The 25062-nt window shown below is 43.0% G+C and overlaps 1 protein-coding gene across 3 annotated transcripts in view; it reads right to left on the bottom strand.

The window, feature by feature from the left end:
- The window catches only part of LOC121287200 (cAMP-specific 3',5'-cyclic phosphodiesterase 4C-like), a 286241-nt gene that overhangs the window by 230707 nt on the left and 30472 nt on the right, over positions 1-25062 (bottom strand). For 2 of the 3 annotated variants that reach the window (XM_041204851.1, XM_041204853.1), the window contains exon 2: positions 23328-23419. The exons of the other annotated variant lie outside the window; for it this stretch is intronic. In XM_041204851.1, coding sequence (XP_041060785.1) covers positions 23328-23393 — 66 coding nt within the window. In that variant the 5' untranslated portion in view covers positions 23394-23419. The remainder of the gene's footprint in view (positions 1-23327; positions 23420-25062) is intronic. 3 annotated transcript variants of the gene reach the window in all.

The raw sequence follows: 25062 nt of genomic DNA, 5'->3' as shown, positions 1-25062 counted from the left end.
GACTGCCTCCTGGAGCAAAGCATCCAGGTAACTTTCCTCCTCCTTGATGAGGCTCAATGTCTGCAGTTTGGACTCCAGCTCCTCAATTCAGACCCAAAGTTCCTCGAGCTACACGTGCTATAGATGTGTTCGCTCTGGATCACCTTGGTGTCCAGCAGCTCCCACATGCCACAGCAGCAACACATTGCCCGTCCTGTCATTGCTATCAAATTTAATTAAATTAATTAATTACTCTAGTATCCCTGCTCTTTACACTTAATGAATCCCCCACTCTTTACACTTTATGGTTTTTTTTTTTTTACACCGGTATCGATCCTATACTTAACAAGCTATTTTTAAGAAAAAGAAATAAAGGACCAGAAACCTAAACACACAAACTAAAGACCTTACTTCTACTTTAAAGACAAGAAATACTCTCCAATCCTACTTGTCAATCAGCAGTTTTCCCTGCACTCGTGTCATGTTGTGGTTTGTGACGTCACTCCGCTGATGGTCTCACTGAACTCTCTCCGCTCTTTTTTAAAATGAAGTCTCCCCACTCTTCACGCTCTTTTTTAAAATGAAGTCTCCCCGCTCTTTTTTAAAATGAAGTCTCCTCGGTCTCCAAGCTCTTTTTTAAAAATGAGGTCTCCCCCCTTTCCACAAATGGTTGTGACTATTTATTCCTAAGTCAGCACATTAAATTCTCAAATAAACATTAATAAATAAACTATCAGGACAGATTAAACCATCATATGGAGGGAAATGAATGCGGTGACTGAGCTGTGCTGATCTCGGAATCTCTCAATTTCTCTGGAAAAGGTGGGGCAGTGGGACTAGATGAATTGCTCTTTGTGAGAGCCAGCTCAGACACAATGGGCTGAATGGCCTCCTTCTGTGCTGTAACCATTCTATGATTTTCTCCAACTCCTTCCACCGTACCACTCACTCTGTCAAGCTGAGGTGAATAGTATAGATATATTTAAGGGAAAGATAGATATAAAGGAGAAAAGGATAGGAGTTTATACTGATGGAGTGGGATGAAGTAGGATGGGAGGAGGCTTGTGGGGAGCATAAACACCAGCATGGAGCAACTAGACCAAATATCCTGTTTATGTGCTGTATATCCAAGTAAGCTTGATTTAAGAGATTTGGAACAATGGGGAGAAACATCTGCACACAGAGGGTTGTGCGGTTTTGGAACTCACTTTCCTGCGTTTATGTCAACATTCAAGATTAAACTCGATAGGAAGATGAAGGAGAAGTGGATTGAAGGGACATGGCAAAGGGCAAGGGTACATGTGATCAGGAACCCTGCTCACTCGGAGGCGAAACATCAACTTGGGCTGGTTTGGGTTGAATAGTGTAATACATAGTGAGAACCTGTATGGGCAGGAAGTCTTTGTAACCAGAGGGGCACACAGATTTAAGATGAGTGGCAACAGAACCAGTGGGAAAGATGTAGATGATTTTTTAATGCCATTAATTTTGTGATTTGGAATGCGCTGCCTGAAAGGGTGGTGGAAGTAGATTTAATTGTAACTTTCAAAAAGGGAATAAATACATGAAGGGAAAAAAATTGCAGTGTTATGGAGAAAGAGCGGACAGTGGGACTAATTAGTTAGCTCTTTCAAAGAATCAGCACATGTACGATTAGCCAAATGGCCTCTTTTTGTCATCAAGCTTCTTTAGATAATAACAGTTTCACCTCAGCCAACGCCAGCTAACTCAGTATAGACAGGTTGGTCAATCCTGGGGACATGGGTCAGATTCACACAAGGGGCAACATATTATGGCGGTGGGGCCGGGGTGGGGGGGGGTGGTGGAGTGCTGGGGTGTGCTGGAAGGAGGTGGACAGCTCGTCCCTCCCAGAAGCAAAATTGGCCCCGAGCCGACAGCTCGGTGCCAGCCTGTTCCACAGCCATAACGTGCTATGGGCAGTCTAAATAGGCTGCCTATGGGGCAAATCTAATTGGCCAGCAGCTCTAGCAGTCTTGACAATGCCAAGATCTCATTGGTGGGTGCTGCCGGGACTGCAAGCAATCCCAAGAAGGCAGCCCAATGGATCCTGGAGCAAGGTCAGTCCAGGGTCTTGGGTGGGGCGGGGTGGAGTTTGGGCAGTTTAGGGAGGGGATGGGGGTGTTGGGTGTTGTGTGTTTCCTAGAGCGGGGGGTGGGGGGGGTTGGAAGAAAGGGGAAGGTACTAACTTAGGGGAGGCCTGCACCCCTAAACACAAAGGACACCCCTTAAAAATAGTACCCATCCCCTTCCTTCCCGATCTTTTAAAAGGTTTTTTATTAAAAGGCGGCCTGCTCATGCCAACCATATGATTGCATGGGCAGCATATTATCAGGGTCAATTGGCTTGTTAACAAGTTCAATTGACCCTAGATTATTTATTTAAATATAGCAGGCAGGCTGCCACTTGGTTGTCTGCCCATCCCTTGTATTATGGGGATGAGCTCAGGGGTGGGCGTTAAGGTGGTGGGTTTGGCACCCCCCCCCATGGGCATGTAAAATCCAGCCCAGGGACTGGAATTTAAATGTAGCCTTTAGATTCCTTTCAGTGGGAAAGTCCACTGCAGGGTGCAACTCCAAAGGAGGTGGCTCAGGTTTCTTTCACAGCCTTTGTCAAATTACCTGATCCCATCCTAAGCAAAAATGTAACTATTCACCTCCATATCCTTCAGTTAGAGAAGTGAACAGAAAGAACTTGCATTTATGTAACGCCTTTCATGACCTCAGGACATCCCAAAGTACTTTACAGCCAGTGGAGTGCTTTTTGCAATAAAGACACTATTGTAATGTAGGAAATGCAACGGCCAATTTGTGCACAGCAAGATCCCACAAACATTGATGAGATAAATGACTAGAGAATTTTTTTTTTTTGGAAGTGATGTTGGTTGAAGACAGTGTGAACTCACTCTTTCCTCTCCCAATCATGACCCCATGAGGGCATCGGCTGTGAATCTGGCCATGATGCCTCCTGTGTTCGAATAGCTTTGATGATATTCACTCTCTAAGCTCAGGAGTTGGAGAGAAAATAATCTGGCGTAGGAAAGAGAAAAGAGCAGCTGAGGTGAGGCTGCTGCATTGCAAGTTTATCAATAAACTTCATCCTTCTCCCCTCAATCACTTCCATTTTAATCAAGTGAAATTTCAATTAACTCCTGGGAGGCACTGCGATAGGGAACATAGATGACAAATTCCTCCTGCAACATTAGAGGTGAGTCAGAAGTCTCGATAAGTTATAAGTGGAAATTCAGCTCCTCAATGCTTTGAGTTCCTAATCTAATCTCTTTCAATTCGAATTAATAAGTGTGATACATGATTTAATCACAGAGCAATAAATCTGTATCAGTCACTTTATTTTACTGTTAAAAGAGTCAGTGAGTTCTGGCAGTCTGTCAAATACGCAGGTCTGATATAGTGCAAGTTCCTCAGCTCATCGACTGCTGAAGACTTCATCCATGCCTCTGTTTCACTTTGACTATTGACTTGACTTCCAAAGCTTTCCTGGTCATCCTTCCATCTCCTACCTTGTTATAACTGAGCTCTGTATTCTGCAGTCTATATGCTAACTGCAGAAAAAACCATTCACCCATCATGGCTGTGTTTGCTAACTTATATCAGCTCCCAGGCCCTAAATACCCCAATTATAAAACTCTTACCCTTGTTTTCAAATCCCTCCATGGCTTCATCTTCCCCTTCCTATTTCTCTAGTCTCCTCAAACTCTGCAACCTTCTGAGATCCCTCTGCTCATCCAGTTCTGGTCTCTTGAACACGCCGATTTTAATTATTCTGCCTTCGGTGGCCGTGCCTTCAGCTGTCTGGGACCTAAGCTTTGGAATTTCCTCCTAAACCTCTCTGCTGCTCAACCTTACTCCTTCCTTAAGAAGCTGCTTAAAACCTACCCAAACTTTTTGTTGTCTGTCCCAACTGGAGGAGGATACTAGTAAGTTGACTGCCCAACTCAAGTGTAAGGCTTTCAGTTTATAACACTCTCTCTGCCACAAACCCTTCTATACTCTCTCTTCCTTTAGGATGTTCCTAAAAACCTCTCTTTGACAAAGCTTATAATTACCTGTCCTAATTGTGAAATGGACCCAGTAAACAGGGCAATTTGGGGAAGGCACCAGTAAGTAAAATAAAGTCCCAGAGCCAGATGGAGTACATCCCAGAACTCTGAGTGATGATTGAAAAGGAATTTAAACAGGTTCCCAAAACATATGGTAGAAAATGGAATAAAAACAGAAAACCCTGGAAGAACTCAGCATGTCTGAAGAAGAGTCATACGGACTCGAAACGTTTACTCTGTTTCTCTCTCCACAAACCTGCTGAGTTTTGCCAGCAATTTCTGTTTTTATTCCGATGTATTTTGCTTTTATAGTAGAAAATGGAATCAGTAACAATACATAACACACCTCACTCACAAAGACTCTCAATTATAAGAACATAAGAAATAGGGGCAGGAGTAGGCCATTCGGCCCCTCAAGCCTGCCCTGCCATTCAATAAGATCATGGCTGATCTGCCCGAGACCTTAACTCCTCTTTTGTGCCAGTTCCTCATAGCCCTCAATTCCCCAATATTTCAAAAATCTATCTACCTCCTCTTTAAATACTTTCAGTGATCTAGCCTCCACAACTCTCTGAGGTAGAGAATTCCAGATATTTAATAGCCTCCGAGAGAAAAAATTTCTTCGCATCTCAGTTTTCAATGAGTGTCCCTTTATTCTGTCCCCTAGTTCGAGATTGCCCCACTAGTGGAAGCATCTTCTCAACATCTACCCCAATAAGTCCCGTCAGAATCTTGTACATTTCAATAAGATCACCCCTCATTCTTCTAAACTCTAATGAATAAAGGCCTAACCTGTTCAGCTGTTCTTGATAAGTCATCCCAGGAATCAGCCTACTGAATCTCTTTTGAACTGCCTCCAAAGCCAGTATATTCTTTCTTAAATACAGGGACCAAACCTGTACACAGTACTCTAGGTGTGACCTCGCCAACACCCTGTACAATTGTAACAAGACTTCCCTATTTTTAAACACAATCCCCCTTGTAATACAGGCCAAAATTCCATTTGTCTTCTTAATTACTTGCTGCACCTGCATGCTAACTTTTTGTGTTTCATGCACAAGAACACCCAGATTCCTCTGCGCTGCACTTTTTTGGAGTCTCTCTCCATTTAAATAATAGTCTGCCTTTTGAGTCTTCCTATCAAAGTGCATGACCTCACACTTTCCTACATTAAACTCCATCTGCCAAGAATTTGCCCACTCACTCAACCTGTCTATATCACCTTGAAGATTCATTATGTCCTCATCACAACATGCCCTCTCATCTATTTTTGTATTGTCAACAAATTTGGATACATTACACACTGCCCCCTCCTCCAAGTCATTAATATAGATAGTCAATAATTGAGGCCCTAGGACTGATGCTTGTGGCACTCCACTAGTCGCATCTTTCCAACCTGAAAAAGACTGATTAATCCCGATTCTCTGTCTTCTCTGTGTAAACCAATCCTCAATCCATGCTAGTACATTACCCCCAATACCGTGAGCTCCTTTCTTGTGCAATAACCTTTCATGTGGCACCTTATGAAATGCCTTTTGGAAATCCAAATACACTACATCTACTGGTTCCCCTTTATCAACTCTGCTTGTTATATCCTCAAAGAACTCTAGCTAATTTATCAAACATGACTTCCCTTTCACAAAACTATGTTGACTTTGTTTGATTGCATTAAGCTTTGCTAAATGTCCTATTTCTTCCTTAATAATGGACTCTAGCATTTTCCCACTGACAGATGTTAGGCTGACTCGCCTGCTTTTTGTCTCCCTCCCTTCTTGAACAGGAAGCCAATCCACTGATTTTGATTCCAATCCACTGGGATCCTCCCAGAATCCAGTGAGCTCTGGGATATTGCGACCAATTCCTCCACTATCTTTGCAGCCACTTCCTTTAAAACCCTTGGATATAGGCCATCAGGTCCTGGTGACTTGTCTGCCTTTAGTCCCGTTTGTCAAATACTTTGTCCCTCGTGATAAAGACTGTTACAAGATCTTTCCTCCCATTAGCTCCTTGCTTATCTGATATCTTTCGGATGTTTATAGTGTCCTCCACTGTGAAGACCAATGCAAAATATTGGTTTAAATTATCTGCCATTTTCTTGGTCCCCATTATCAATTCTCCAGTCACATCCTTCAGTGGCTCACTTTAGCCACTCTCTTTCTTTTTATTTAGCCCTAGAAGCTCTTGCTATTTGTTTTTATATTTCTTGCCAATTTACTTTCATAATCAATTTTCTCCCTCTTTATTAGCTTTTTAGCCATCCACTGCTGGTTCCTAAAAAATTCCCAATCCTCTGGCCTACCACTAGTTTTTGCTGCTTTGTATACCTGAGTTTTTGACTGGATACTTTCCTTGACCACCTTTGTTAACCATGGGTAGTTCATCCTTCTCATCCTTCTTTTTGACCGGGATAAATTTTTGTTGAGCGATATGAAATATCTGCTTAAATGTCTGCCACTGCTCATCCACCGGCCTTCCCCTTAGTCTATTTTCCCAGCCCGCTTTAGACAACTCTTTCTTCATACCTCTGTTATTGCTTTTATTTAAGTTGAAGATATTGGTTTGAGACTCGAGTTGCTCGTCCTCAAACTGAATTTGAAATTCTATCATGTTGTGATCACTCTCCCATATAGGATCCTTAACTACGATATCCCTTATTAATCCCACCTCATTACACATTACCAGATCTAAAATAGCCTGTTCCCGGGTAGGATCTGCAATGTATTGCTCTAAGAAACAATCCCTGATGCACTCTACAAATTCGTCTTCCATGCTACCCCTGCCAATCTGATTTGTCCAGTCAATATGCAGATTAAAATCACCCATGACAATTGTAGTGCCCTTCTTACATGCCTCAATTATTTCCCTATTTATATTTGTCTAACAGTGAGGCAACTCTTCAGGGGCCTATAGATGACGCCGATCCATGATTTATTGCTAAAGGAATAGAGTATAAAAATAGAGAAGTGTTGTTGCAACTGTACAAGGCATTGGTGAGACTGCACCTGGAGCACTCTGCACAGTTTTGGTCCCCTTACTTGAGGAAGGATGTAGTTGCATTGGGGGCGGTTCAGAGGAGGTTCACTAGATTGATTCCAGAGATGCGGGGCTTGCCTTATGAGGAGAGATTGAACAGTTTAGGCCTATACTCGCTAGAGTTTAGAAGGATGAGAGGAGATCTAATTGAGGTATATAATATGCTAAAGGGGATGGACAAAGTAGACGTGGAGTGGATGTTTCTCCTTGTGGGGCATTCTAGAATGAGAGGCCATAATTTTGGGCTAAGGTGTGGTAAATTTAAATCAGAGATGAGGAGGAATTACTTTTCTCAAAGGGTTGTGAATCTGTGCAGTGGATGCCGGTGAATAAATTTAAGGAGAAGATGGACAGATTTTTAATTAGTAATGGGTTGAAAGGTTATGGGGAGAGGGCGGGAAATTGGAGTTGAGGCTAAAATGAGATGAGTCATGATCGTAATGAATGGCGGAGTAGGCTCAAGGGGCTGAATTACCTACTCTTGCTCCTAGTTCTTATGTTCTTATGACTTCTTCCCCTTGCTATTCCTTACGTCCACCAAAACTGATTCCACATCATGATCTATTGCACCTATATCACTACTTGCCACCGCACTGATACCTTCCTTTATTAACATAGCTACCCCACCTCCTTTTCCTATTTTTCCAGAACTTGAATACCCTTGAATATTGAGTTCCCAGTCTTGATCACCCTGCAACCATATCTCTGTAAAAGCTATTAAGTCATTTCATTTATTTCTATTTGTGCTGTCAACTCATTTATCTTGTTAAAAATGCTGCATGCATTCAGATAAAGGGCCTTGAGCTTTGATTCTTTATCATTATAACTCATTCTGGTTCTGATGTCTGCTGCACTCTTCTGCTTCTATTTTCTGCCCCTTCCTGTCATACTTTGATTATTGTTCACCTCTTCATTACTTGGCACCTCTGCTCTCGTTTCTTTTTGATTTTTAAAACTTTCCTTCAATTGAACCCTCCCCCCTGCTAATTAGCTCAAAGGTTTATCAACAACCCTAGTTATATGATTTGCCAGGACACTGGTGCCAGCATGGTTCAAATGAAGCCCGTCCCAATGGAACAGCTCTCTCCTTCCCCAGTGCTGGTGCCAGTGCCCCAAGAATCAGAACCCATTTCTCCCACACCAATCTTTGAGCCATGCATTTACCTCTCTAATTACCCTATGCCAGTTTGCACGTGGCTCAGGTAGTAATCCTCGCTGTAACTCTCTCTGTTATAACTGAGTCTTCTACTGGGGGTCAATGTAACAGAGAGAGTGTTATAACTGATACTGAAAGTCAGCATAACAGACAGAGTGTTACATTGACCAGTTATAACACTCTCTCTGTTACACTGACCTCAGTATCAGTTATAACGCTCTCTCTATTACACTGACCTCAGTATCAGTTATATCACTCTCTCTGTTACACTGACCCTCAGTATCAGTTATAATACTCTCCATTACATTGACCCTCAGTATAAAACTCAGTTATAACACTCTCTTTGTTACACTGACCCCAGTGTCAGTTATAACACTCTCGTTGTTACACTGACCCTCAGTATCAGTTATAACACTCTCTCTGTTACACTGACCCTCAGTATGGGACTCTCAGTTATAACACTCTCTCTGCTACACACCCCACCCTCAGTATAATAAGTCTCTCAGGGTGAGCTTTCAGGGGGTAGCAAACAGAAGTCAGGACTATTTCCGGGTCATGCACCAACCCCTAGTTGAGGTTTGGGGTAAACAATGATTGTCCTGGAATTAATGTGCCCTTAAGTGACATTGAGACGGGAGTTCTCGGAGCTGGAGGGCCAATCAGAGGCTTTCTAGCTTCAGAGGAGCAGCAGGCTGCAATGAAGTGTCAGTAACAGGATGTTTCAACTTTAAATAAAAACCAGAAAATGCAGCCAGGCCAGCTGAGGGCGGAGAAACCCTCTACAGGGCAACCTTTTGCTGCACTCCCACCGAGGCAGGGATGGAGGGAGGCAGAGAGAGAGAGGGAGGCAGAGAGAGAGAGGGAGGCAGAGAGAGAGGGCCAATAGACTTGCCTGCAGCACTGACTCCCCGGCAGTGGGAATGATGTCAGGAAACTGGCACCCCATCCGCCTCCATCCCCAAACTTAGAGAGACCTGGAAACTCTGCCCTCTGTTACAGCCCACACTCAATAACTCTTTCAGTTATAACATTCTCTGTTATATGCCCCATCATCAGTAAAAGGCAGTGCAGGACAATGTCACTTGAGTGCAAACTATTTCTGAAATCAGTGCAGATTTGCAGGAAAAGATTAGCATTAATATATTTATGACCTCAAGAAATCTCAAAGCACTTCTCAGATGATCAAGTACTTTTGAAGTATTGCTGTTCTAATGTAGGAAGTCCATCAATTAATCTGTGCACAGCAAGCTCCCACAAACAGCAATGAAATGAAAGAGGAGATAATGTTTTTTAATGATGTTGGTCAAGGGATAAACACTGGCCATGATACCGGGGAGGGCTCCTCTGCTTTTCTTCCAATAGTTTGCCGGAAATGCAGATGGAGCCTCAATTTGATGTCTCATCTGTAAGATCTGTCAGAATGATATCACGTGTTTCCTAAATGGAGGGCCCTTACACCCTGAATGCAGGAGACATTCATCGTATTAGTAACTGTAGCTTAGTGGGTCAGGAACTGAATGAGAAATCAAGAAGTCAGGAGCTCAAATCCCATCATGATAAACTGAAATTAATTTTCACATCAGCGATTCGCAGGAAAGCTGAGAGAGAGCTTGCTGAAGAAATGAAGAACCCCTCAGGGAAGGGAACATATCAGCCCCTGACCTGGCCCAGCCTATATGTGACTCCAGTCCCAAACTCTGTCGCCAGTCGGATGGAGGAAGGGGGAGGGGGAGACGGAGACAGAAACAGGGTGTTGCAAACAAATTAGGGATGGGGAGACAGAGGTAAAGCACGGGTGGCATAGGTAGATAAAAGCAAAATACCACGGATGCTGGAAACCTGAAACAAAAACAGTAAATGCTGGAAAAAAACTCAGCATCTGTGGAGAGAGAAACAGAGTTAATGTTTCGAGTCCATATGAAGAAGAGTCATTCGGACTCAAAACGTTAACTCTGTTTCTCTCTCTCCACGGATGCTGTCAGAGTTCCTGAGTTTTTCCAGCATTATCTGTTTTTGTTTCAGATTTCCAGCATTCGCAATATTTTGCCTTTATAAAAATATTTAGGGACCTGAGGCAGAAGCAGATATATTAAGTTGCAGATCAGCTGTGATTAATTGAATGGTGGAACAGGATCGAGAGGCTAAATGATCCTGGAAAAGCTCCCCCTCAAATCACTTCAAACATCACTTTCAAATTCCCAACTGTCTAGCCTTTGGTCCTCCATTCACTGTGACATTTCTGCTCAATTGCACCCTCTCTGCCTTTGATGTCCTTGTCAAAAAGAATCTCATGCGCTCTCATCCCGGGCATTCCCATAGTATGATACCCATCTCTGCTCCATTAAACTCATTTGAAAGTTTATCGTGCACAACTGATTTACTCATTCTTCGCCATATCTGGCTGGATCATGCAAGCACTATCAGGTCCTGTTCTCCGTTACCAAAGCTGCTCACTGCTCCAATATGATCCTGGAATAGTGAGCTAATCCCAGGAGCTTCTTTTCTCAGCTACAAAGCAACTTCTTAAAGCCCTCACACCTGCCCCTCTCCACCCTCACACCTGCTCCTCTCCACCCTCACACCTGCCCCTCTCCACCCTCACCTTCAATAAGTGCAAGGAGCTCAAGGACTTCTTTGTCACTAGGATTGAGTCCATTTGTTCAGCTGCCTCTGACAGTTCCTTCCCTTCCCCTAGCTCACTCAGCCAAACATCCCCCAGGATCTTTGCCTTGAACTCACATCTCTCTCGTTTCTCTTTCTTCTTTCCCATCTCCGGTCCTGACCTTTCCAAGCTCACCTTGTCCATGAGACCCACCTATTGTCATTTATACCACAGTCCTTGAGCATTTGTCACTCCTACACATCCTGTGTTATAGGCATTTATAGCAACAAAGAAACAGGAGGACACCATTCAGCCCCTCGATCCTGTTCTACAGTTCAATTAGCTGATCTGCAACTTAATATGCTTGTTTTTGTCCTTAGATCCCTAAACACTTTTGGTTAACAAAAAATCTATCAGTCTCAGGAACTGGCATTTGGTGTTGAGAGTTCCAAATTTCTATTAGTATTTCTTTGTGTGTAGAAGTGTTTCCCAATTTCACTCCTGAAAGGTCTGACTCTATTTTGTAGGCTATGCCTCTTATTACCAACTCCCCAACCAGTGGAGATAGTTTCTCTCTATTTACCCTATCAGCTTACCTTAATAACTTGAGAACTTTGATCAAATCACCTTGCAACCTTCTAAATTCCAAGAAAACCAATCCTAGTTTGTTATAACAGTTCCTTGAGTATCCATCGCAGCAATCAGTGCCCAATCATTGCCAGTCTGTGTCCATCTATCAGCCCGAACTGAGCAAACCCAACTGGCACTGAGTGCTGACAGGGTTAAACTTTTAGTCATTGCAGTGACCTGAGCAGGTGTCACAGAATGAGGGAAAAAGCCAATTCAGGCTCCAGTCAGTGGCCACCTGAAGTGATATACAGCAAAATCACTCAACAGTGCAAGACATAAGAGGAGGGTGAGAGAACATGGTGACACATTGGCTACAGGTGAAGCACAGAATCACCACCTTATTCTGGTGGTGACTGCGTATGATTGAAGAGGCTTACAACTGGGATAGGGGCTCCAAATCTTATTGAAATTCAAGGGGGTGGATGCCTGGATTTGAAAATACGTTGAACTAACCAGGCAGGCTTGATGATGGGGTGTGCTGGCAGCTTTAATTAACAGACAGATATGATGATTCGTGTATTGGGGTCATTGGAATGGAATGCAGCATTAGACAGTATGCGGGGTGCAATGCTGCAGGGTAGAGTGAGTGTCTGAGAGAAGATATTTTCATGTTGCTGCTCAGGGCATAAGGTGGTGGTGTTTAAGCTTCTGAACACTGCTCTCCCTGGGAACATAGGAACAAGACTAGGCCAATCAGCCCCTCAAGCATGTTCCACCATTCTATCATAAGAGTGTTGACCTGCACCTCAACTCCATCTACTCAATTAGTTATAAAAATATTGGAGATGGTTGACAGTCAAAAGCCATCCAATCAGGTAAGTCTGCTCAATTGGCGAAGGGTAGTTGGGATGCCATGTTGATGGGTTTTCAGACCAATGGTGTGAGTGGGGTGGGGTGGCAAGCTTATGTGATGAAACCTCCAGGAACTTATTTGATCAGAGTGGACGACCCTTAAGTCACAGTCGAGGGAATGAGAGGTTTGTGTTAAATGATCACTATCATAAAACTGGAATGGAAAGAAGCAGTGGGCAGAGTGGGAAGTTGAGCAAGAACAATAATCAAACAATAATCAGAACAAGTGAAGCGGACAGACACATTGAAAAGCAGGAGAAGGAAGTGGCATCTGGGCAAAGGAGCAGACAGAGATTGGGTAATGGAGGATTGTGTGTGTGATCCTATGGAGTGATGATTTACAGGACTGGGCTTCTAGCCAAATGGTCTTTCTCACATTACGCTAAATTAGTTTCTCTCTCTCTCTCCCCACTGCCACCCCACCACCCCCCCACCCCCCAACCCCCGCCCCCTCGCATTCTCTGTCCTCCTGTTTGCTGCATCTCTTTCCTTGTTTCAAAATCTCCATCCATCCCTCAGTCTGTTGAAATTCACTGGTATGTTAAAGCAGTCAGAGAGAAATAAAGAAATCAAAGCAAAACAGACAGACAGGTACACACACACAGTTAGTTGGAAAGGGAAAAAGAGAATATGGATAGAGAGAAATACTGTATTGAAAAATGGAGGAATTGACTGAAGCAGTGAAGGTCGTCAGGGAAAATTCTAGAATGACGCAAGAGGCACAGGCTGAAAACCATCAAAACATCTGGGCAGGACATTAATCAAAATAAAGCACATTCCAAAATGATTGGCTGAAGTAACTAACCTGGGAATTACATGAAATCTGACTGGAGGAGGGAGGGAGAAAGAAACAGGGAGATAGATGGAGGGGGAGAGACTGAATTTGGAACAGAGAGAAAGGGAGAGCAAAGAGGGAGAGAGAACTGAAGGAAAGGGGATGCGAAGTGAAAGAAAGAAAGGGAGAGGGAGAGAGATCAAAAAGAGGGAAACAGAACATAAAGAAAAGGAGAGGAAGGGAGAATGAGAGAGAGAGAAAAAAAGATGAAGAATGAGAAGGAGGAATGATTGCAGGGAAAAGAGAGAGAATAAAGAGAGCGCGATCATAACCACTGCTCCCATTTTTCAGACAAAAGGTGCTGCCAATCATTCTGTTGCCATTTATGCCTACTCCTCTAAACCCATCTTTTGTTTCTTTACTTACCCCATTACAGCTCCCTTTGGCCTTGCACCATCATCCTCTTTGTCAGTTAATCTCTCCAGCCTTCCACCCTATCACAGGCCTTTCCCTTTCTTTAGCTCTGTACTAGTTTATAAACTGCTAAATCTCAAACTTCTTTTAGCCCTGATGAGAGGGTCATCAACCTGAAATGTTAACTCTGTTTCTCTCTCCACAGACGCTGCCAGACCTGATGAGAATTTCCAGCATTTTCTCTTTTTTATTAAATGGGGTTGAAGTGCAGATCAGCCATGACCTGATAGATGGTGGGATAGGTTTGAGGAGCTGAATGGCCCACATTTTTTCTTATATTTCTATGATCATTTTTTTCATGGGATTTGGCACATTGCTGGCACTAGTAGACATCATTGTTCATCCCAGTCATCGTTTTTGGTAGATTATTGAATATTATCTCCCAATCAATCTCTCTCTTCTGATCATCCACAGCTGCATATTTGAACAACTTCCTTTTTAACAAAATATGCACTGCAGTTGCTAAGAACCAGGCATCAAGCAAACCATTTAGCTCTGCCTAATGCTAGAGAAAAACAAAACTTGTGCAGAACAGACTGACTTGATCCACTCCTTTTTTTTGCGTTTTACTTTTCAAAATGTCCCAAGCCATTTATTAAATGTTTTTTGGCCTAGGTACAAGATTCGGTCTATTTTTACTTTCCTCCCAGTCAGGCAATTTCTCTCAAAGCTTTCCCCCCACCAAATTCCTGAATGAATGGCTCTCTGTTTGCATTCTGAAGACTGGGTTTACTGCTTGAAGGACACCATCCAGAGTCACCAGCATGGGAAAATGTTTTGTTTTATTTTTTGCTCCCGGTCTGTGTGTCTCGGTGACACAGCCAGGATTCACAGAGCCATTGGGAGAATTAGTCAAGGGATCTCTAAATTTTGCTGAAAAAGAGAGACATTTTTTTGTCAAAGCTTTTTGTCTTGCACTCATCAGGACAATTTGCAAGAGTACCAACATCAGGGGAAACTTACACTGTATGAGAAGAGAATGCTGATTGGTTGGCAAGTGGACTCTGAGTCCAACCAACCAGCATTCACATCTTAAAAAGTATAAATATGTTGTTTCTCTGGCATTGGTATTTTCTTGCAAGTTGTCCTGACGAGTGCAAAAGGAAAATCTTTGACAAAAGATGTCTCTTTTTTCAGATCTTTAAATTGTTATGACTCACTCACAGTTGCCACTTCTATGTAACTTTAATTATCGCTTGTAAGTCGTCTTCACTGCATGTTCTATTTAAGGTTTAAAGTATCAGCTGTGACTCAGATAGTGTTGCCAAACCTCCAGGATTGACTGAAAGTCTCCAGGAATTGAAGGTCAATCTCCAGGGCACTGCTATGTGCAACCCTGGAGAAAAATCATGGGGACATTTAAAAAGATAGTTTTTTTGTCATTTTCTTTGAACATTTCTCGTTACGAGGTATAAAAATATTGAAAATGGAAAAAAAAAAGCTTTTGGCTGACAATCAAACATCATCCAATTGGGTAATGAGTCTTTTTGCTTTCCAATTGGTGTGGAAAGGCATTACGTCATGAGGATGGATGTGTTGGCCGACTGATGGCTGGAATGTGGAGACAAGTCAGTGATGAAACCTCCAGGAATACATTTAATCACATTTAGTAACTCTACTCAGAGACTAGCATTCTCTCCCGCCTCGCAATCACTATACATCATGATCTGAGCCCCCACTCCAGAAAGTCGAGCACAAAATCTGGGTTGATACTTGCAGTGCAGTACTGAGGGAGTGCTGCACTGGTGGAGCTGCTGTCCTTCAAATGAAGTGTTAAGCTGAGTCCCCGTCTGCCCTCTCAGGTAGAGGTAAGAGATTCCATGGCACTATTCGAAGAAGAGCAAGGGAGTTCTGCCAATATCCTGGTCAATATTTATTCATCCATCAACATCACTAAAACTGATGATCTGGTCATTACCACATAAACTGCTTGTGGGACCTTGCTGTGTGCAAATTGGCTGCCGCAATTTCTACAACAGTGACTACGTTTCAAAAAGTACTTCATTGGTTAGAAAACACTTCGATTACATCCTGAGGCTGAGAAGGGAGCCATAGAAAATCAAATTCTCTCTTTCAACAATAGCAGCAGTGTAGATTTATATAGCACCTTTAGCATCGTGAAATATTCCAAGATACTTCACAGGAGCATACTCAAACAAAATTTCACACCGAGCCACGTAAGGACATATTGGGACAAAAGGAATATTTTCAGGAATGAGAGAGGTAGAAGGCAAAGAATTTTGGGAGGGAATTCCAGAGTTTAGGGCCCAGGGAGCTCACTGCACGGCTGCCAATGCTGGAGAGATTAAAATCAGGGATAAGCAAGAGGCCAGGATTGGAGGAGTGCAGAGATCTCGGAAGGTTGTAGGATTGGAGGAGGTTCTAGAGACAGGGAGGGGTGAGGCCACATGTTATTTGAACATGAGGATGAGAATATTAAAATTGAAGAATTGTTGCGGGTTAGCCAGAAGAGTTGGTGATAGCTGAATGGGAGTTGGTGCAGGTTAAGAAACAGGCAGCAGAGTTTTGAATGAGCTCAAGATCACAGAGGGTGGAAGAAGGGAGGCCGGCCAGAGACTGTTGGAATAGTCAAGTCTTTCAGTGCAGCAGAAGTGTGTGTTGCTTATACCATGGTCTCAACAGATTAACATTATTTGTTGAAATGAAGACAGTAGATATCAGCAGCTTCACCATCACATTGCAGGGATAGACTCAGGTTCAAGTCTCCCTGTGCCCCTGCTTTGATCTGCGTCAAATTGAGAAAGTGAAATCTTTTACCAGCACCAGAGAGGGACAAATGGGGCCTCAGATCAATGTAAAGACAGCACCGCTGACAGTGCAGCAATCCCTCAGTACTGCCATTGGAGAGTTAGCCTGGATTTTGTGCTCGGGTCCCTGGAATGGGGCCTGAACCCACAACTCAATGAATGAGATAAGAGCCGCACTCACTGAGCCACAGCAGACACCCAAAGCAACTGCTTGTTTGGGTGCTGGGAGAGGGGAGGATAGGGAGACTCAAAGTCCAAAATTCTGCCAAAGGTCACGGGAAGAAACATCAATGATCAAGGTATGAGAGAGTTATCCAGGATCCTGCCCACCCCTCTCCAGCCCCCACCACCAACGCCCCCCACATGGAACACCCCCACTAGGGTAAGAGTCCTCAAAGGGGAAGATGAACATCAAGTGGCAAGTCATACAAACCTGTACGGCAAACTCAAAATGCAATGGTGATAATTTTGATTTGAGAAGCGGCTGGAACAGATTTTCAGGCAGAACAATCATACTGAGGGTTGAGAGATTAAATGACATTTAATTAAGGTGTGAAGGAGAGGGAGAATAGCATAAATCAAGTCGAAAATCAAACAGTCAGGAAGCTCTGGGAGGAATTGATCCTCTCAAAGCTGATTGCAGAGCAAATTAACTCCCTGGTGCTTGGTAACCAGATGATGTTTAATATAGTGACTGCTGTCAGGTGAAAATGGCAAGATTGCTGACAGCAACTCAGTGCAATTAGCCTCGTGAAACTCTACTGTGGCCTCCCTGCAGTTGGGCGCATGACAGTTTAGTAGCAGTCTTCATCAGCACTCTGGACCGAGATTGGAGCTCACACATTTGTACAGCTGTTCTCAAATCATCTTCCGTCCTGGGGGCGGTGGGAGTTCTCTGCAATTAATTGTTGAAGATAACAGTACCAATGTTTCTCAGAAGAATCCCCAAGGTTTCAAATTAGGCAGTGCAGTCAATCAATAGATGGTCTGGACGGGAGCTGCAACATAGGTGGGAGCAGGATCCCATTCAGTCAGAGGATGCGAGCAAAGAAGGGGTAGACAGCGGAAGAAGGACATTCATTCAGAAACAGAATTGGCCAGGATTCAGTGAAGAGCAACAAATTCTATAGGTGATTCCAGAAATGAAATAAAGAGAGAATCAGGATAACCCAAAATTTATCAGGATGATAAATGGGTTGGGTAGCTGTAACTAGTGGATCAATACTGGGGCCTCAACTACTTAAAATCTATATCAGTCAATTAAGAGTTTTTAAAAATATGGTCATTGTGTCATATAGGAAAAACGGCAGTCAATTTGCACACAGCAAGATCCCACAAGCAGCAATGAAATAAATGGCCTGGTTATTTACATTATTAATAATAATAATGGGGAATAAGGAAATGACAAAAGTGTTGAACAGATATTTTGTGCCTGTCTTCACTGTAGAAGACACAAATAGCATCCCAGAAATACCTGTAAACCAAGAGGTGAAAGGGAGGGAGGAACTTAAAACAATGACAATCAATAGGGAGTGCTGAGAAAACTGACAAGTCCCAGGGCCTGATGGACTTCAGTCCTAGGATCTTAAAAGAAAGAGGCTGTGGAGACAGATTCACTGGCTGCAATTTTCCAAAATTCCCTAGATTCTGGAAGTGTCCCATCAGATTGGAAAATAGTGAATGTAACTCCACTATTCAAAAAAGGAGGGAGACAGAAAGCAGGAAACTACAGGCCAGTTGGTCTAACATCTGTCATAGGGAAAATGCTTGAGTCAATTATTAAGGAGGTTATAGTGGCACACATAGAAAATCTCAATGCAATCAGGCAGACTCGACATGGTCTTGTGAAAGGGAAATCATGTTCGACTAATTTACTAGAGCTCTTTGAGGAAGTAACAAGCAATGTGGATAAAGGAAAACCTGTAGATGTGGTGCATGTGGATTTCCAAAACGCATTTGATAAGGTGCCGCAAAGGTTACTACACAAACTGAGAGCTCATGGTGTAGCAGTGAACATGTTAGTATGGATAGAGGATTGGTTAGCTAACAGGAAGCAGACAGTATTGATAAATAAGTCATTTTCGGCTTGGCAGGATGTGACGAGTGGAGTGCCAGAGGGATCAGTGCTGGGGCCTGAACTATTTACTGCACAAAATAAGAGCTCATGGTTTGGGGTGAATATGTTAGCATGGATAGAAGATTGTTTAGCTAACAGGAAGCAGATGGTATTGATAAATAAGTCATTTTCAGCTTGGCAGGATGTGATGAGTGGACTGCCACAGGGATCAGTGCTGGGGCCTCAACTATTTACTACACAAAATAAGAGCTCATGGTGTAGGGGTGAACATGTTAGCATGAATAGAAGATTGGTTAGCTAACAGGAAGCAGATGGTATTGATAAATAAGTCATTTTCGGCTTGGCAGGATGTGATGAGTGGGGTGCCACAGGGATCAGTGCTGGGGCCTCAACTATTTACAATCTACATTAATGGCTTGGATGAAGGGGCTGAATGTTTGGTAGCTACATTGGCTGAAGACACCAAGATAGGTAGGAGAGTAGATTGTGAAGAGGAAAGGAGTCTGAAAAAAGATATAGATGGTTAAGTGTGGGCAAAAATTTGGCAGATGGATGTTGCAAAATGTGAACTTGTCCACTGTGACAGGAAGAATAAAGCAGTATATTATTGAAATGGCAAGAGATTTCAGAATTGTGCGATACAGAGAAATCTGTGTGTCCTGGCACATGAATCACAAAGCTCGTATGCAGGTACAGCAATTGACTAGGAAGGCAAATGTAATGTACTTTTATATTCCATTCACCTTGAAATAAACAAGTAGGAAAGTTTTACCTGAGTTATACAGGACGTTGATGAGATCACATCTAGGGTACTGGGTACAGTTTTGGTCTCCGTACTTAAGGAAGGTCATAATTGCATTAGAAGCAGTTCAGAGAAGATTCACTTGACTCAATCCTGGGATGAAAGTGTTGTCTTATGAAGAAAGGTTGGACAGGTGGGTCCTGTATCCAATGGAATTTAGAAGAATGACAGGTGATCTTATTGAAGGGGACTTGACAGGGTGGATGCTGAAAGGTTGATTCCCATTATAAGAGAACAAGGGGATGCAGTTTAAAAATAAGGGGTCCCACATTTAAGATAGGGGAGGGTTTTTATTCTCTCAGAGGGTCATTAGTCTGTGGAACTCTCTTCCCCAGAGAGCAGTGGAGGCAGGGTCACTGAATATTTTTAAGGCTGAGTTAGATAGATTCTTAATTGACAAGGGAATCAAAAGGTATAGGGGGTAGACAGAAAAGTATAGCTGAGGTCACAGTCAGATCAACCATGATCTTATCAAATGGTAAAGCAGGCTTGATGAGCAAAATGGCCTACTCCTGCTCCTAATTTGTATGTTGGTTGAGGGATAGATATTGGCCAAGGACACTGATGAGATTTCCGCTGCTCTTCATCGAAATAGTGCATGGGATCCAGTTCGATGAATAGTTAATCCAGGTAATGCAAATGATCCCATGGCCACTTTTACAGGAACACCATGCAATTGAGTTGAGAAAGGGTGAAGAAGGGGAAACATCCCACAACGCTTACAATGCAGTTAGAGTTTCAGTGATCTTTCACACTAGAAGCTGGTCCCACTACACCACCAGGGTGACTGAATCATCTTTGAGAGTTTCAGCTAACTGCGTTCCTTTGTGAGTCTTCGAGGAAGCTCCAAAAATTAAGCTGCACCTTTTGTCTGCCGAGTTCAAATTTCACCATTTACTGAACTCAATCCGTGTGGTAATGTGAGAGTTAGTACCAGAAAACATTGTCCTGGAAGTTGGTGAATTGTCATGAAACGCAACTCATTCATTAATGCCATTACTGCCCAGTCTACGTATAATCCTACTCCCACGTTAAGTAGTTGACATCAGGGGAATCGCCTTCACCTGCTTATTACCATTAACGCAACAGTGCAGAGGGAGCTTTGCTGCGTATCTAACCCTGTGCTGCACCTGCCCCGGGAGCGTTTGATGGTTACAGTGTAAATGGAGCTTTACTCTATCTAATCCAGTGCTGTTCCTGTCCTGGGAGCGTTTGATGGGGACAGTGTAGAGGGAGCTTTACTCTGTATCTAACCCATATTGTTCCTGTCCTGGGAGTGTTTGATGGGGACAGTGTAGAGGGAGCTTTACTCTGTATCTAACCCATATTGTACCTGTCCTGGGAGTGTTTGATGGGGACAGTGTAGATGGGGCTTTACTCTGTATCTAACCTTGTGCTGTTCCTGTCCTGGGAGTGTTTGATGCAGACAGTCTGCCTGAAATGGGACAGACTTTGATCAGTAAGTAACAAATATGAATAAATAGAGCTTGACTGGCACAACAAGAATAGATTGTAAGGAGACAATTAAAACACAATCCAGCTCCCTGCTCAAAAACATTAATTATTCATTTGCCAGCAGGTATTGTTTGGATGTGGCTTTCAACAAATTTGGGTTCAAATTTACTGGTTTATAGCTCACCACATCTAAGTCCACTTCATCCCTGAAGCAAATGATCAAAGCACTCAAACAATGCATAGACTGAAGGAAAACATTTCATATGAAACTGATCTGATTTCTGAGCTCTGTTGGCAGTGAAACAGGAACAGAGATTTCTAGGCAGCTAATCACCCTTGGATGAGGAACATGGAAACGATACTTTAGTTGTGTGCTGGTTAAACCCTTATCTGGAGTCTGGTGTTCAGTTCTGGGCACTATACCTCAGTACTGTGTCTGCTGACCTACATCAATGCCTCAAAATTCTCATCCTTGTGTTCAAATCACTGCATGGCCTCATTCCTTCCTGTCACTGTAACCATCTCCATTCCTACAACTCTGAGATCTTTGTGCTCCTTCAATTCTGGCCTCTTGCGCATCCCCAATTTTGACTGCCTTCAGTTCCCTGAGCCCCAAGCTCTGGCATTCTCACCCTAAGCTCCTCCGTCTCTATCTCTCTCCTCCTTTAAAATGCTCCTTAAAAATCTACCTCTTTGTCTGGGCTTTTGGTCACCTGTCTCAAAATCTCTTCTCTGGCTCGGTGTCAAATTTTGTTTTTTGGCACTTCTGTAAACCATCTTGGGACATTTTGCTATGCTAACGACGCTATATAAATGCAAGTGTTGTTGTTGTGTTGACCTTGGAATGGGTGGAGCACAGATTCACCAGAAAGATACTGGGGCTAAAAGATTAAATTATGAGAGCAGTTTGCGCATTATAGGTTTGTATTCCCCTAAGTGTCGGAGGTTGGGGGATGATCTGAACATCAGAACACCCTAAAGCGCTCTACAACCAATGAAGTACTTTTTGAATTGTAGTTACTGTTGTAATGTAGGAAAAGCAGCAGCCAATTTGTGCACAAGGTCCCACAAACAGCAATATGCTAATGACCAGATATTCTGCTTAAGTGATGCTGATTGAAGAATAAATATTAGCCAGGACACCTGGGAGAACTCCCTTGCTCTTTTTCAAATAGTACCTGGGATCTTATGCCCACCTGAGAGGAGAGACTGGGCTTTAGTTCAACATCTCATCAGAAAGATGGGTCTAACAGAATGGTGAAACATGCTTGAGGGGTTGAAAGGTCACCTCCTGTTGCCATGAGATGAATCAGCTCACACAGATAGGGGACCAAACTCATGACCCTACTGGCCTATGGGCCTTAGTTTCACAGTGGCCTTATTCATCCCAGCAGATTTCTCTAATGAAACAGATTCTGACAGTAAGACTTCTGATTTTACATAAACATGACTGAATAAATAAGGGATAATTCTGCCATCTACTGTCCATAAGAAGCCTTCAAACTCTACTCAGACTCACTTTCATTCTCCACAGTGACATATTTCAGCAAGAAGGTGTAGAATGTCAGGGGATCAGATACCAGGGAAGTGAGGGAGTGTGGGTTGGTGGGATGGGGTAGTTTGGGAGTTGAGGGAGGGGATAGAGCAATATTCCTTCTAAGCTGCATGATTGTGCTGCCAATCAGCAATCTAAAACCTACCATATTGTGCAACAAACAGGCCGTGCACAACCAACATTTAAGATGTGCGAGTGCACAGCAAACAGGCCACACACAGTAAAAAAAGAAAAATTAAAGGGAACATTAGCTGGTAGGGTTGTTGGCTGGGCCTAAATGAGTTTCCATAGAGAGGGGTCTAGTGTATAGATCAATGGATCAGAGATTGCCTTTGTCCTACCAATGCTGAATTGATGGAGGTCCTTCGTTAACCAGGAACTGATGTCGAGTAAGCAGTTAGACAACACAAGGCATGTTTAAGATAACTAAACAGAGTAAAAGACTTGAAAGTGTCGATAGAGAGAAACTATTTCCTCTGGTGGGTGGGAGTTCAGGACAAGGGGCAGATCCTTAAAATGAGAGCCAGGCCATTCGGGGTGATGTCAGGAAGCACTTCTTCATACAAAGGCGAGTGGAAACCTGGAACTCTCTCTCCCAAAAGTTGTTGAGGCTGGGGGAAGATTAAAAATGTCAAAACTAAGATTGATTTGTGTGTGTTAGATAAGGGTATTAAAGGTTACAAAACCAAGGTGGGCAGATTTAGTTACAGACCAGCCATGACATCTCAGGGAGATGATGGCCTCCTTTCCTGCTGATGAGGCAAGACAGGTATATGGGCTATTTGTCCTCATCCAGATCCATGCCCAGGATCACCAAGGGTTTTGTGGTTGAGAAAGTTTTAGCCCATGAAAAGTTAATTTCTAGTTTCTGTACACTGGACTGTAAAGGGTCAGGGGAGAGATAAACTGATGTAGAGGCTGCACACTTAACTGGCTGAGGAAATTGGGTAATTCAACATAGTTCATAGGGTCAGGACAACAAAGTGCATGTTGAACTAACTAATGAGAGGTCATTTGGCTCCTTGGGCTGTGGATTTCCTGCTTAACAAGCGTGCAATGACTCTGCAGCCTTTGTTTAAGCTTCATCTTACCTCCTGGCCACCCACAGAAAGCGAGCTCAGACTTTTCTTCATGGGGAAGACTTCTTGCTCTGCCATCCTTGTCAGACTGAACTGCAGACTTTCTGATAAGAAGAGGAAATTGCATTTACTGAAAACTGTTTGGAGTATTGCACCTATCCTGTAGACCCGCTTGATGGTTTATCACTGTCACTGTGATACATACATCTGTTTCCTGTGGGCAACATTTCTACTCTATTCATCAACTTCCATAGAAGAGGATTTTGTTAACGTTTGTTTATGGGATGCGAGCAACACTGGCAAGGCTGATATTTAAACTACTTCCCCTACATGCCCTGAGACAGTGTTGGGCTGCCTTTGACCACTGGTAGGGGTTTGATACAATGAGTAGCCACTTCAGAGGGCAGTTAAGAGTTAATCACCTTGGTGTGGGACTGGAGTCATATCTAGGCCCAGACTGGGTAAGGACAGCAGGTTTCCTTCCCTAGAACATTTGTGAACTTACTGGGTTTTATAATAATCCCACAGTGGAGAGATTTTTCTCTCTTGTGGGAACATCCAAAACAAGGGGCTATAAATACAAGATAATGGTAATAAATTCAACCATAAGATAGAGTAATTTCTTTACCCAGAGAGTGATTAGAATGTGGAACTTGCTACCACAAGAAGTGGTAGAGGCAAATAGCATACATGCTTTACAAAGGAAATTATATGAATACATAAGAAAGCAGGAATGGAAAGATATAGCAAAAGGCTATGATGGAATTGGTGGAGATTCATGTGGAATGTAAACATTAGTACAGATTGGTTGGATGAATCTTCATCCATTCCACCATCATGCAGGCATATTCAATATAATTACATGATTTCACTGTGTTGAATTAAGACTCATTGCTCCTTAATTTCCATAGCACAATCTAATTGAGAGTTGAAAACCCCAAGATAATTTATTTATTCTTTCATGGGATATGGGCATCACTGACAAGGTCAGCGTATGTCGACCATCCCTAATTGCCCTTAGCTAGGGAGAGAGAAAGAAAGAGTGAAAGAGAGAGAGAGAAAAAGAGTGAGAGTAAGATTGGGGGAGCATGAGAGTGGGAGAGAGTGGGAGGGAAAGAGTAAGAGAGGGTCATAAAATGATTCCAATCTAACTGAAGTGTTTAAGACAATCAAAGACGGTGATGGGGGAGAGAGAGACAGAAGCTATTTCCTCCAGGGCCGATGTCAGGAAGCACTTTTCTTCAAAGGGGAGTGGAAATCTGGAACTCTCTCCCCCAAAAGAGCTATTAAGCCTGGGGGGGGGTTGCAGTGGGTGTCAATTGAAAATTTCAAAACTGAGATTGATTTTCGTTGGATAAGGGAATTAAAAAGTTAGAGTTAAGGTACAAATCAACCATGGCCTAACTGAATGGTTGAACAGGATCGAGGGACTGAATGGCCTTCTCATGTTCCCATGTCTCCTGCTCTAACCCATTTTTTCCAAGAACCTCATAATTGAAGAAAGTGCTTCTAAACTCCCACAGTGTTTGGCATCACCGAACAGCTGCTTTTAGATTTACAGTACCTTGTTCACATTGTCCTGCTTTACAACAACAATGTGCATTTCTATAGCACCTTTTAATGTTGCAGTATAACTTCAACACTTAGGTTTACTAACTACATTAAGGTTAGGATTTGATAGAAGTGTTCAACATCATGAAGGGCTTTTTAAGTGGAGTAAGTAAGGAAAAACTGTTTCCACTGGCAG

Source organism: Carcharodon carcharias, chromosome 14 (genome assembly GCF_017639515.1).
Source record: "Carcharodon carcharias isolate sCarCar2 chromosome 14, sCarCar2.pri, whole genome shotgun sequence".
Classification (NCBI taxonomy): Eukaryota; Metazoa; Chordata; class Chondrichthyes; order Lamniformes; family Lamnidae; genus Carcharodon; species Carcharodon carcharias.
Note: the sequence above shows the minus strand (reverse complement) of the source record. Positions and strands in the feature narration are given on the sequence as shown.